Source organism: Desmodus rotundus, chromosome 4 (genome assembly GCF_022682495.2).
Source record: "Desmodus rotundus isolate HL8 chromosome 4, HLdesRot8A.1, whole genome shotgun sequence".
Classification (NCBI taxonomy): Eukaryota; Metazoa; Chordata; class Mammalia; order Chiroptera; family Phyllostomidae; genus Desmodus; species Desmodus rotundus.
Window position 1 is genome coordinate 30491683 of NC_071390.1, and position 14050 is coordinate 30505732.

Below are 14050 nucleotides of genomic sequence, written 5' to 3' on the forward strand. Positions count from 1 at the left end.
ACCTAAATTAAAACCAAAGGTCTCCGAAGACAGGCAAAAAAGAAATGAGCCAAACTTTTGCCTAGAAGGAGAGAAGGGAATCTTTAAAGGAAGGCAGCATTCTGGTGCTGCTGTGAATAGATGGCTTAGGGTTACTTCCAAACCCCAGCAGTTGCTAAAGCAGCAAACAAGGGAACTCTGGCTGTTTGATGGCTGCAGATGAAAATTCCTGGTCCGCTTAAACTCCATGATACAGGACGATATGTTTACTGCTGCTTCTATGACAACTGCCCCCCAAATGTTCCTGCCTCCTTCCTTCATAGCCAATTTTTGTTTGCTAACCCTTGGGAGCAGTGCGATTCTGTTAAAAGCCACGGGACGTGAGATGGCACTGGGATTCCTAGGCCCTTCTTTCAATCTAGGGTGTTTCTTTGGCCAGTCGGGCATTGTACGCATTGCCAGCTGCCAGAGGATGAGCGTGTGTGTTATCGTAATACTCCGCCTACTTAATTACCTTTAAAATGACAACTCTCTACTCAGTCAGCCTCTTCTGTCTGGTGCTACAGAAATGCAGAAGTCAATCACGAGATAACTAGAATATGTGAGAGTACTTAGGATTGCAGGGAAGTTTGTGAAGCTTGTAACAATTTCTACGTGGCATTTTTGACTAATGGATTTGAAGTGGGTGAGAGGAGACACCATATATATATACTTATTAGGTGGATTTTCTTGGCATATATGTAAAGTCTAGAGAAATGTAACCTTTTTAATCACAAAATAATTGCCTGCCAAGTCTCATTTTACCCCATTGATTCCCTGATCATTGCAGCCCATATTTTGCATACCACATGCCCTGGTTCTCCTCAAAATGCGCAGCTGGAATAGATGTTGAGATTTATTTGTTATAACAAGAGATTTTTTAAAAAGCTGTGATAGCAGAATTATGCTTTCTGAAATTTGTATTTGCGACTTCTAAAATGGTCCAAAGTTCTGGCTTTCACACTGGATGGGGTACGATGATTGGAACCAATTGAAAATTTGGATTCTGCTTTATCCAGAAGCATGTACTGAAGACAGACGTTGTATGGGTGCGGGGAGTACTACTAGCATTTTGTATGATTATTTTCTCCTAGCACCTTAGATAATTATCCCGACATCAATAATTTGAATGATGCTACTTTTATCTTTCTATCACATTTTATGGGATTAATAATAATAAATAATATTTATTTCGTGATAACTAAGGATGTGACACTCTTCCAGGCACTTTACATAATAACAACAATCTATTTTAGAAGTTTCCCTAGAAAACAGAAAGCATTCTTTCAGTTGCTACACAATATTTTTAGGATATCTGCTTTTTGTGTGAAGATTATAATGGTGGCAACTAACAATCCATTGTTATTATCCTTACAAATCATTAGGTTTCAGAGTGGGTAATTGAATTTTCAATTCAATGATGTGATTTTGCTGTTGCTTGTTACAGGGTGGCTGGTGGATATGACGGGCAGCTATACTGCAGCATTTCTCCTCTGTGGATTTTCAATGATATTTAGTTCCCTGTTGCTTGGATTTGCTAGACTTGTAAAGAAGATGAGAAAAACCCAGCTGCGGCTCCTTGCCAAAGAATCTGATCCCAAGCTGCAGCTGTGGACCAATGGATCGGTGGCTTATTCTGTAGCAAGTGAATTAGATCAGAAAGACGGGGAATCTGTGGCTCTTGCGGTGCCTGGTTACAACCCCACGTGACCAATGGCCTTGAACCTGGGAATCTGTACGGCTGAGAGAGATGGGACCACTGGATTGTATATAGTGCTGAGGCATTTTATTTTGGCAGAAGCATTGCCTTCCAAGGAAATTCTTATTGTTGTTTTGTTAACATATTTATATGGGGAAATAGCAAATAACCAAGCAAGCTGGACTGGCTCAGAGTTTCCTCTTCTGGGATTTGTATTCGCAATGCAACTCACATCTTTCGGGCAGTGAGCCTCGCTCCACGAAGAACTTTACAACATAGCTGATAGAATTAGCTGCAGGGTATGACCAAAGCAGATGGCACTGGGCAGCAGCTTCATCTCAAACTCTCTGTGCCTCCATCTTCCGCCTTTAGTTAGGAAGGTAAGGGGAAACACTGACTGATGTGTGGGTTTGCTTACTTTATGCTGTTTGGAGAAGGGGGTCAGCTTAGGTATGGTAGTGGAAGGTGAAGATGCCAAACTTTTTCATAGTGAGCTGCTCATTAGGGTTATAAACAGGGTTGTTGAAGCATGGATTCTTCAAAAGGCAGTGATTAATACAGAACGGAAGTGACCGTCTCCCCTCTGCTCCCCACCCCTCCTCCTTAGCTACCCCTTGCTTTTGGCAATGGGTAGGCACCACTTTGAGAATCCAAAGAATCACGGAACGCCATGGTTGGAAATGATCTTAAGGGGGGCTGGTAAGATCTTCTTTTTGGAATTGTGAGCTGGAAACTGAAAGCTTTCTCCGGTTACTATCACATACAAAACTTTGTTCAAACTTAGCATAACACACCAAGTTGCTAGGGCAATTTTTACCTGAAATGTAAAAACAATGCTTCCCATTTTTTTCCCTTGGGAAAAAGGCTCTTATTTTAATTGCAGGCACATTTCTGTTAAGGAATGGAAAAATGTTGGCAGTATTCCAATGGCCGGGAATTGAATTCTTGAATCAGCAGGTTTCTGGTGAGAGTTTTCTTTTCAGATCAGACATTACCCAAAACAGGACTTGGGGGTTTTGCCTGAAAATATTATTCTAGAGATATTCTAAAGGTGAGATTCCTTTCTCCCTGTGTTACTTCCTGCTCAGTTATCCACTATTTATCTCTTCATGAGTAATTATTAGAAACTTGGTAGACCTTTCCAGCAGAGTGATAAGGCATCAGGGGTCAACCTCAGTATCATAGCACGCTCATAAATTACAGCTGTGGTCAGGGGAGAGGGAGGAGAAAATTAAGAAGGCTAGTGGTGTGATATTTTATTGGCCCTGGCCAGGTAGCTCAGTTAGTTAGAGTGTTGTCCTGATACACCAAGGTTGTGGGCTTGATCCCTGGTCATAGCACATAAGAATTAACCAATGAATGCAGAAATAAGTGGAACAACAAGTCAACGTTTCTCTCTCTAAAAAAAATCAATAAAAATAAAAAAAAACAAGGAAGCTAGTGGTGTGATATTTTAGTTTATAGAACTTTTTCCACATACATTTACAGATTGGATTAGAAAAGTTTACTAATTCCCAAGTATGCTACTTTCCAATGGTCTGGGATAATTTCTGAGTCTTCAGATTGAATGGAAAGGGAAAGCATGGGTAGAGAAGAGATGGCCAGATCCCCCGGTCTGTCTCTAACCATTTTAAATACACAGAATGATAATTCTGAATGCCAAATTATGTTTCACTTGTACATTATAGAATTGAAAAGGGATTTCAATTATTTAACATATTTAAATCTGAATGAACTTCAAGAGAACATTTTGACCCTGATGGCCATTTAATCCACTGTCCCCCAAGAGACCTCACAAATCCTCTGCCAGAGGTACTGAGAGAAAAAACACAGCAATGAGGAAGATTTTAAGTTGACTAAGCATGTTCAGCAAAAGTCTATACTGGATTATTTCATAAAATTACATATTAATACATTGCTTTCAGAATAAAACATTAACTTGATTTTAAAAAAGATTTTATTTTTATTTACTTTTAGAAAAAGGGGTAGCGAGGGAGAGAAACATCAATGTGTGGTTGCCTCTTGAGCGCCCATACTGGATGACCTGGCCCACACCCAGGCTTGTGCCCTGACTGGGAATCGAACCAATGACCCCCTGGTTCACAGGCCTGCACTCAATCCACTGAGCCACAGCAGCCAGGGCCTGACTTGATTTGATGGGAGAAAACTAATATTTCTTAGTTGCTTTCCAAAGAAATTTGAATGGTTACTTTTTATCTTTTTGCTTAGTTTGAAAATTTAGTTTTGTACTTTGTCATTTGTAATTTTAAAACAATATTTGCAAAATTGTCTGTAAAAAGTCAAAGTTAAAAATGAAGTTATATGTATTTAGAATAGCACTTTACACTAAATGTCATTTCTTAAACCTTCAAGTCTAAAGATTTTTTGAAATCTAAACTATTATTAACATGATTTATATACTAATGATCATAGTAAAATTTTATCTGGTCCTGAAATGTAATTTTTCTAAAGTATTATAAATATTTATGAAAATGAGAGATCAGAGCTTTTAAAAATTGTATAAAATATTTGGGGTATTTTGGCTTTACACATGCATAACTTTGTATTTTATTTTCCTTTTGGGGGCAGCATTTTTAAAGAAGCAGTAGGAAAACGGAGATCTTAGAGCCCATCCTTGTCATCTACACAAAATGTTTCCATTAAGGTTACGTGTACCTTTGTTGTTTATTTTAAAGTGGGGGGATTCATGAAAATGATGTGTTTTGTGGAATCAAGAATAACATTGTGGTGGGGTGATCCTAGATCTTAAATATTTCTTTATGTCACTGCAAGCTCTACTCTGACATTGACGGAATAGGAAAGCAAAGGAAACTAAGTACTGTAGATACACTGTACTGTTCAGCTTCTTTTTCCGATTGTGATTTCTCTAATAGATCTGAAATTTATACTAATATTTTCTTATTTAAAAGCTTAATAAAATGCGTTTACAGTTATATTTGGAAAAACTTCTTTTCCCCCTGTACCAGGGGCTTGGGGGGGAGGGCGAGTGGGCCTGTCTGCATCACACTAGGAGGTGGCTGCCATACAAAGATGTGGTAGCAATCAAATGCAGGGTCTGGCACAAATAATGCCCCTTTTGGTTACAATCTTTTATTGCAAAATCATAAGCATGTAATTCTGTAACATAACAATATCACACTCAAGCACACACCATATGATGTTTTAGGTGAAATGTTCAAATTAAAATTATAAATTATGACACCCATATTATTGCCCTACCAACCACGCTCAAGCAGGCCTTACTTCTGTCAGACCCTGTGTTTTACAAAAATCAAAACCATTTATTGAGCATTTCCAGTGTGTCAGCTACTGCACCAAGCACTTCCCATGCACTATGTTATTCAATCCCCATAATAATCTACACCATCACCATTCTATTCTGTAGGCGTGGCGATGAGGCACCAGGTCCCACAGAGTGACTCAGTAGCCACTGCTCTCCAGTACCTCTAGTGAAATCCTGTAAGACTAGGAAGCTGTGTGGTGCTGAAGGCTGCCTCTTTCCCTCCTGTCCACTCAGATCGCCGCCTTATGTGGGTTTATGAAGCCATTTGGAAATCGGGCCCTCCCCTGGACAGAGAAAATCATTTGGATTATGCTTCAATCTTCCAATTAGCATAGATGGGAAGATTCTAGGTTGGAAATTTCCAAGAGCTTTCTCAAGAGTCTGGTTCTATGTATAAAGAACCCATGGACAAAGACAACGGGGGCAGTGGGTGGATTGAATATGGGAGGTGGGGGTGTTGAGTAGGGCAGGGGAGAGTAATGGGGGAAAGGTGGGGACAACTGTAATTGAACAACAATAAAAAAACGAGTCTGGTTCTATCAAGACCACTACTTCCAGGACAAGTGATTTAACTTCCTGTCTGTTGATTCAGCTTTCTGTTTGGGAACATCTGTGTGGGGGGAGCAGGGAAACAGCTGGGGAGCACACTTGGTCACAGAAGGAAGTTCCGGGTTCTTCAGTCTTCTCGGTCAGGAGCTGAGTTCATTCTGAAGCACCTGCACCGTTGCCTGGTGACGATGAAGATGGTAATGTCAACTTGGTACTCACCTTAGTGGTCCCAGTGGGTGTCATTCTGAAATTGTTTATTGAAAGGAAATAGAGTGAAGTCAATGTAGATATCTAAGTTTCTCTTCTCATACTTCAAAGTTTAAGTCTTAAAAAAAACCTCTACCAAGCAATAGATTTTTATCCCTGTTGCCAAAGCTGCTACCGGATGGAGACCTGATGTACAAATGATACAACTGTGTTCAACCCAGACAAACAGGCTTCATTAACTAGCTGTGCTGTGCTCAGATGGAGTGGGTGGCTGGGGGATGGGCACTGCCCACACAAGGAGCCCTGAACCCTGGGAAGAGAGGGAACACGTGTGCCACATGCATGGAAAGATGCAGTTTCAGGTATCGGCAGGCACCATAAGAGCCGCTTTTATTGTAAATGAAAACTTCATGCTAGGGTTTGGCTAGGAGCAGAAGTCGCTGACTAGAGTCTTTTGCTCATCTCTGCTGGCCTCTGCCATACGGGGCATTACTGATAATCAGACAGCATGCTAACCAACCGACAACTACTTATTAAGCACCTGGTCGGAATCTGCCACCACTTTGTACGTGGTGGGGAATTCAAATACACATAGTGCCCCCTCCACCATCTCAAGTTTACTGCCTAATTGGTACAGTGAAACTAACACAGGCGAGAGCAACACCAAGAATTATTAAACGCCGAGGCTAAGAGCAGCGCATACTCTGGGGTTAGGAGAGGAAGGATTCCTCGTGCACTGAAGAAATTTGAGGAAGTTCTGAGGAACCTAGGCCAGGTATGGAAATCAGACTCTACTCTTTTTAGGAGAAGAAGCTGGGAGGAAGGCAAAAGGATGTGGGGCTGCCACTTTATGTGGCTTTCTGAGGTTCCAGCTGATACCTAAGGTCAATGTAAAACCAAATGCAAGTTGACACTAATAAATGTTCTGGTGAGGGGAGCCAAAAGGGTGTCTGGGACTTTTGGGATGGCTGGGATTTGGGGGTTGCACTTGGCTTCTCTAAACTGAAAACAGGAATTTTCAGCACATGGTGTTATACTTCAATACTCATCTTTCAACTCTAAAAAGGGATCATGTGTAAGTTTTCTTTCGATTTTTTGTTGTGCTTTTTTTTTTTAAAGATTGTATTTACTTTTTAGAGATGGGGGTGGGAGGGAGAAAGAGAAGGAGCAAAACATCAATGTGCGAGAGATACAAAGAGATAGATAGATCAGTTGCCTCTCACAGGCCCCCAACTGGGGGCCTGACCAACAACCCAGGCATGTGTCCTGACTGGGAATCAAACTAGTGACCTTTTGGTTCTCAGGTCAGCACTCAGTCCACTGAGCCACATCAGCCAGGGCTGTTCTTTATTTTTTATTTAAGTATAGTTGGTATACAGTCTTACATTGGTTATATTAGTTTCAGGTGTACAATATAGTAATTTGACAGTTTTGTACCTTACAATGGATCACCCCACTAATTCTAGTAATCACCTATCATCATGTGAACTTATCACAATATCACTATATTCCTCTCCCCCTGTTCACCCATCCCCCCCACTCCTCCCTTCTGGTAACTATCTCTTTGGTTTCTGTTTCTATAAGTCTTTTTTTATTTTGTTTGTTTGCTTGATTGTTTATTAAGATTCCCCAAATAAGTGAAACCACAGGGCATTTGCCTTCCTTTGCCTGACGTATTTCACTTAGCATAATACCCTCTAGATTCATCCATATTGTTGCAGATAGTAAGATTTCTTTCTTTTTTATTGCTGGGTAATATTTCATTGATGTTCCGTTGTGTGTGTGCGTCACATCTTTATCCATTCACCTATCAATGGACACCAAGGTTGCTTCCGTATCTTGGCTGTTGTAAATAATGTTGTAATGTACATGGGTGCATATATTTTTTCAAATTACTTTTTTTTATTTTCTGTGAATAAATACCCAGAAGTGCAATTGCTGGGTCATATGGCATATCTATTTTTAGTTTTTTCAGGAATCTCCATACTGTTGTCCATAGTGGCTGTACCCCCACCAACAGCGCACAAGGGTTTACTTTTCTCTCCGTCCTCACCAACACTTGTTGACTCTTTGATAATAGCCATTCAGACTGGTGGTATTTCACTGTGGTTTTGATTTATATTTTTCTGATGATTTGTGATACTGAGCAAGTTTCCTCTTGGGAAAGGTCCAGAACTTCAGGAAAGTTTCTCCTTTTTTCCTTGACATGTCGTGCAACACTGCCATCTGCTGGAATTAGTGAGGCCGCCTCCCGAAAGTTGGTGATGCTTCCAATTACAGTTCAACTGGACGGCACCAGCCTTACAACAAACATTAAAGTTTGCTGTCGTTTCCTATCCTTCTTGTCCCCAGTCCAGCGCATTGCCCAGCCCACATTTATCCTCTTCCTCTTGTAAGTAAAAATATGGGAATAAAGATGTAGTAGCTCACCCAGGTCACTTCTTTACATGGAGTATCGAAGTTAGTATAATGATGATTTTGGTTGACTCATCTATGAATTACCTTTGGTAAAATTCAATGGAAAAAATTTTTGAGCCTTCTCTCTTCCTTGGGAACCCAGATTGCCATTTTGGGTCACATTCTTGGCCTCCTAGTAATGTGTTAATTGATTTGAATTGATAAAGGATTCAGTTAAAGTATAACACACAGAATCTCAAACACATGTCAGGATTCAAATTGTGAGAAATGTTGAAACAAAATGATATAGGGGAATATATTCTGAGTCATTTTGGAAGCATGAGACATCATTCTTATACTGTACACAAATTATGACATACTTAGTGATTGAATTTACTTTAAAATGTGTAATTCTTGTGAAGTTGCAAGGAGATGCTATTTATTTATAACAATTCCCTTCAAAGAAGAGTATACCATGTTAAAATAAAAGACCTTTTTATTGAACTAAGCATTTTGATGAATTTGGTTATGTATAGGTGGGTCTGTGGCTGAGTATGAGGATAAGAGTTAGAACGGAGTTGCTCTGTTTAAGGAAAATGGAGGAACTATTTTTTATTTCAGAAGAAGAAGAGTACAGATACGAAAAGCGGTAAGGCCTGGAATCATGGAAAGAGGCAGGAACATCAAAAAATGTTTAAGGGTCTTACCCTTTCTCTCTCTTTCCTTCCTTCCTTCCTTCCCTTTCCTTTCCTTCCTCCTTCCCTCTCCTCTCCCTCTTTCCTTCTATGTGTGCACTCTTTCAAAAGAAAAATAGGAATTATCTAATAAGTTTTAAGTTGTAGATTCTTCTCTCCTGAAATCTCAGTAAAGGGTTTTTATACACACATTACCTATGAATTTTATTTTGTGGTTTATGTTTTGTGGTTAGTTTTGGTGCGATTGGGGCACGGGGTTGCTGGAGTTAACGTGGCATGGGAGAGGGAAAGCATGTAGAGAGGGGTGAAGCTACTCTTAAACTAAATTAATATTCAGTGGAATTAGGGGCTCAGAGGCGCTTTCCAAAGTCCCTGACTTGGAAGCTCAAGGCAAACCCAGGGGATGTGAAGAGGCAGGTGATCTTGGCCCATTCCTGGTTGTCACCTGTGTCATGGCACTCTCCTTCCTCGCCTTCTTGTGCTGCTCTCCAGCCTGGGTGAAAGTTCTGATTCTGGATGGTGTGTGCGCGGAAGATGTATCCTTCCCCCTAAAGAAAATGGACTGGATGTCCTGGCTCTTGTTTACTGGTTCCTCAGCCTTCCAGAGTAGGTTTGAGAAATATGTTCCAAATCTCTGATTTCCAACATCCAACTCATGAGACAAGCCTCTTCCTTAGATTGAGCCCTGATTTCTTAGACCATTCTCTCCAGGGGTTGCAAAGCAGCTTTAATCAGAGCAGCAAGGGTCAGCTGATGCGGACAACTAGCTCCTTTTTCTATTTCTTCCCAGGGAGTTTTAGGGCTCCATGTAAAAGTGTTGGGTGATCTATGATTGTAGGGTATCTGAGCTCTGTGTGATCCTTTGTAGCATTCTTCGAAAGTCCTATAAAGACTGATCCTATCTTTCCACATCCTTCATTCAAAATTTTAAGACTATTTAGAAATCATTGTATAGAGGCTAAATGCTAGATTTGAGCACCAGACTCCAGGGTTTAAATACTTTTCCTACTTCTTATTAGCTGTGTGTCTTCATCTAAAATTCAGTTTACTGATATGCAAAAAGAAATAAGAAGAATGCATATCTATAGGCCTTTTGTGAGAATTTTATGTTTAATACATGTAATGCAGTTAGCAAACCCGGTATGTATATTATATACCATGTACGAATTCGCTATGCTTATTCACATGGAACTAGGATGTATAGATGCGGCTGAACCAGCACTTCCTCTCTGTAGGGCTCTGCTTCAATCTGGGGGTGAGAGACATACGTATATAGAGGGAACTGGTCTACAAAGCTCCTTCTGAACGTCTGTGTGTCCGTCTCTCTTTACCCTCTCCCTCTTGCCCTCTGAAGTAGGGATGGCTCTTTCTGAAGTACAAAAGCCAGTGAGTTCCGTGTTCAATCCAAGTGCCAGCAATCCAAGCTTGTCCATCAGTTTACCCACGAGGCACCTGTGTGCTCCCAGGAACACACATCTCATCTTCATTATTTTGTTGCTTACTCTGCCTACACACCAGCATGAAAGGAGACACTGGGAATTCTAGTTCCCCACGTACAGGGGAACCCTAGGTTCAGAGCAGACATGGGAATACTCGCAATTCTGTGCATCATCTGAGTAATTAGATGACGTTTTTAAAATTCACTTGAAGTGAAGCACAACAAAATGCTTAATGAACAAATTTTTCTCTGAAACTGCCGGAGAAGGTGAAAATTTTACTTGGGGAAAGATAAGGTCCATGGGGATGGCTTGTTCACAAGAAAAAAAATAAGCTAATGAAGAGAAATCACATCTCACTAATCCAGAGAACCTTGGCTAAGAAGAGAATGGGAGAGGAATGAGAGATTATGGTCCTGGGAGAGAAGTAGGAGAGAGGAGAATGGGGAGTGTGACAGCTGAAAGTTAAGTGATAAAAGGTTGTGGCCATTAAATATAAACTAGCTCTGCTGTTCTGTGGGGAAGGAAAAAGGGAGAAAGGTCAGGTTTTGGGGAGGATGCTATCCCAACCTGCAATGGGTGCCTGTGGTGTGCTTATAATGCCCTTTCTTCATCTATTTAATGTAGACTTTATTGATTTCCTGCTAAGTGAGGATTAATTATTGAATTTAAAGAACTCATCCCAATTCCTCCCATTTTTTATTGTCATGGTTCAACTTTTACTTCACAAATAATAGAATTAATTACTACCACATAAAACTTTATTTTACCAAGTTTTAACTCTATCTCTTGACTTCCCTTTCTGTAAGATATTTTTCGTTCTCTAGCCTTTCCTTAAGCTCTTTCTCCCTTTTCTTTTCCAGCTCATATATTACAAAGTTGGAAAGATTTATGTTCTGTTCTTTAACCATAATTACTGATCCAAAAAGCTGAAAAATAATAAGTGGCATTTATAATATGTAAAGATTATTTAACCTACATCCAATGAATCATGTAATTACATTTCTTTCACTAGGTAAGTTAATTTGACCTCCAAAAGCAGACACCAAAATAGTGTTAATTATAAAAGATTTATTAGGGCAACACCTGTGAGAGAAAATGGAAGGGGGCAGGGAGAGGCTCGGGAGCAGATTGTGACGCAGGAGAGAGAGAAGGAAGAAAGGTTAGGTAGAAGCATCTTAGACCACCATGGCATTGTAAGGAAAATATGGCAAGCTTGGTGGGGAATCCTTGAGCCCAAGGCACCTGACAGAGAACTTCTGCATCTCCCAGGTCAGGGCCTGAATTCATATCCCTGCCATGCTGGGAAGCCTGGCCTCAGAGCAAATGCAACGATGGATGTCAGCAGGTAGCAGACGGGACCCTCAGTCAGTTATAATCCTTGTTGCTGGAGATCTGAGAGGTGCTTCTCATGGCCACCCATGTTAGGGTTACGAATTATTATTCTTGCACTACTCAAAGGAGACTACTCTAATTTTCCAGGCCAGTGGATTCTCATTTCTTATAACCTACAGATCATAAAAGAACTTGCCACATTTTAATGTTTTATATTTGTCATGTTCTTTAATCTCAAAAGCACATTCTGTAAGAGAACCACCCTCAGGCCTGCTGTGTCATGCGTGATGTCATGCAGACATAATCACATCATGACCAGATGAACTGTCAAACAGGGAAGAGTGATGCTGAACCAGAAGAAGAAAGTAGGTAGTTGTGAAATCTTGAGCCACATCACCAACCTGGGTCCCCACTTTTTTATCAAAGTTGGCTAGGGCAGGCATTTTCCCGGGGTTCTCCTGATTCTAAAGTTCTGTGGGTCTATGCAGTTTTTCTTAAACTGAGGTAATCTTCACGGACTCAACCTAGAAAGGGGCAGTGACTGCTTACATTGCCTTTGAAACTCTGGCAGACAGAGCATGGTCGTCTGCTAAGACTAGTTCTGCACCCAGAGAGGACAGAAAATATGTTTAAGAGCTCCATTACTGTGAAGTCAGCTTTCCTGCCAGCTGATTCACTTGTCAAAGGGATTTTTGTTAGCTTTTGTGGGGCTGGTAGCATAGCTGTATTGTTCAACAGAACAGTTTCCAAGATCACTGCGGGGATTTGGGAACAGGCACCCCCCTCTAACAGAACGGTGAAGTTACCCCAAAGGGCAACTACAACCACTTCCCTGGGCATATTTTTGGTTTGTCTAAAAAAGATGAGATCTCCGAGGTCCCTAAAGACAGACTAAAATATATAAACTTCAGGCCATAAGTCTTCAGTTAAATGGAGGAAATACATTTCTAAGAATAAGGACTATCTAAAGGTGAAATTATCATTTATGAAGGTAATTCAAGAAATTGAAGAAAATTATCAATTATCAAGATAATTGATAAAGGTGAACTCTGAGGTCTTTTTTAAACCCAAGAGTCTATGAAATTATTTCTAAATAATTATAAATTTTAGGAAGATAAATAAAATTATGGACAAAACTTAAAGTTATTATAAACATTACTTTTAGCTCAGTATTTATAGTTGTTTGTCATGTGCTAATTTTATACTTTCTTAGCATGTTTTGACTTCTTATATATTTCATTATTTTAATATCTGCTAAATTTTAAAATCATTTCATAGACTTCAAAGTCTAATATTTAGATATCAAGGCTTATAGTTATATGTTTGTTTTGATACCATAACTGTATTTTACTGCATGTCAAATGCCTCCTTGGGAACAGAACCTTGATTACAACATTATACCCAGTGAGGGAAAGTGATTTCTGCCAATAAAATATTCTAGTCCTGAATTTCTAAAGTACTTAAGTAAAGATCCTTCCCTTCCTTGTTTTTCCTTCTTGAATAAACAAATAAAATGAGCAAAATAAACAAAACAGCAGGGACTTAAGTAAAACAAACATTAAAAAAAATTTAATTCATGAGCTACATTGCAGTATATATGTATGTTTGTGCACAGAAAAGCTATCTGGAAAGGTACAAATCAAGTTGTTAACAGTTTGCCTCGGGGGTAGAGAATTGGGGTAGGGTGAGGGGAGTGCGCTTATTTTTAAATTCATACACGTCTGCATTGTTTGAAATGTTTCAATAATAATTCAGTACTTGTATAATAATCAAAACCATAATAGAAATAAAAAAATAAAAATAGCAACAAAAATTAAAACACGCACACACATTAAGAGCTACATTGGAGGTATAGAGAATTAAATAACATGGCACACTTTTCCACTAATACTGGTGGTAAATATAAGAAAAGAAACATTAGAAAAGCCACTTTTAACAACATCCCAATTTAAAAAGTCCCTTGGGATTAAAGCCCTTCAACAGTAACCCTTCACGGTGGATATTAAAACCGAAAGCTGGGCTTACCTATTCCTGGAGGATCTACAGGAAAACATGTCAATCTGAAAACTTCGGACAAAAGAAAAAGCTTCACAGAAGTAACCTGGAATTCTAAAACAGTTAACCAAAGGCCAGAAGTTAGGGGTATGAGAACTCTACCCAGTCCAGACCCAAAATTAAATCACTAGACTAGGGACTTTTACTTTACACATTTGCTTATCTTTCCAATTTCTTAATTAGTCTGCTTTCTTTCTCAATTATTATAACCTAAAAATACTGCAGTTCTAATTGGGAAAATTAAAATTCCATCTTGATTCAGTTTAAGTTTATTCTTCTAGTTAAAGAACCAGAGAAACTTGAGACTAATGATTTTCCATTCTTCATTTTTTTCCTCATAACTGTTTCTAGCTAC

At 39.6% G+C, this 14050-nt stretch overlaps 1 protein-coding gene across 10 annotated transcripts in view; it reads left to right on the forward strand.

Annotated features, from left to right (window-relative positions):
• Positions 1-4663, forward strand: part of SLC16A12 (solute carrier family 16 member 12) — a 73347-nt gene extending 68684 nt beyond the window's left edge. For all 10 annotated transcript variants that reach the window (XM_053923149.2, XM_053923151.2, XM_053923152.2 and 7 more), the window contains one exon: positions 1466-4663. In XM_053923149.2, the coding sequence (XP_053779124.1) occupies positions 1466-1728 (263 nt within the window). In that variant the 3' untranslated portion in view covers positions 1729-4663. The remainder of the gene's footprint in view (positions 1-1465) is intronic.
• Positions 4664-14050: the final 9387 nt, after the last annotated feature.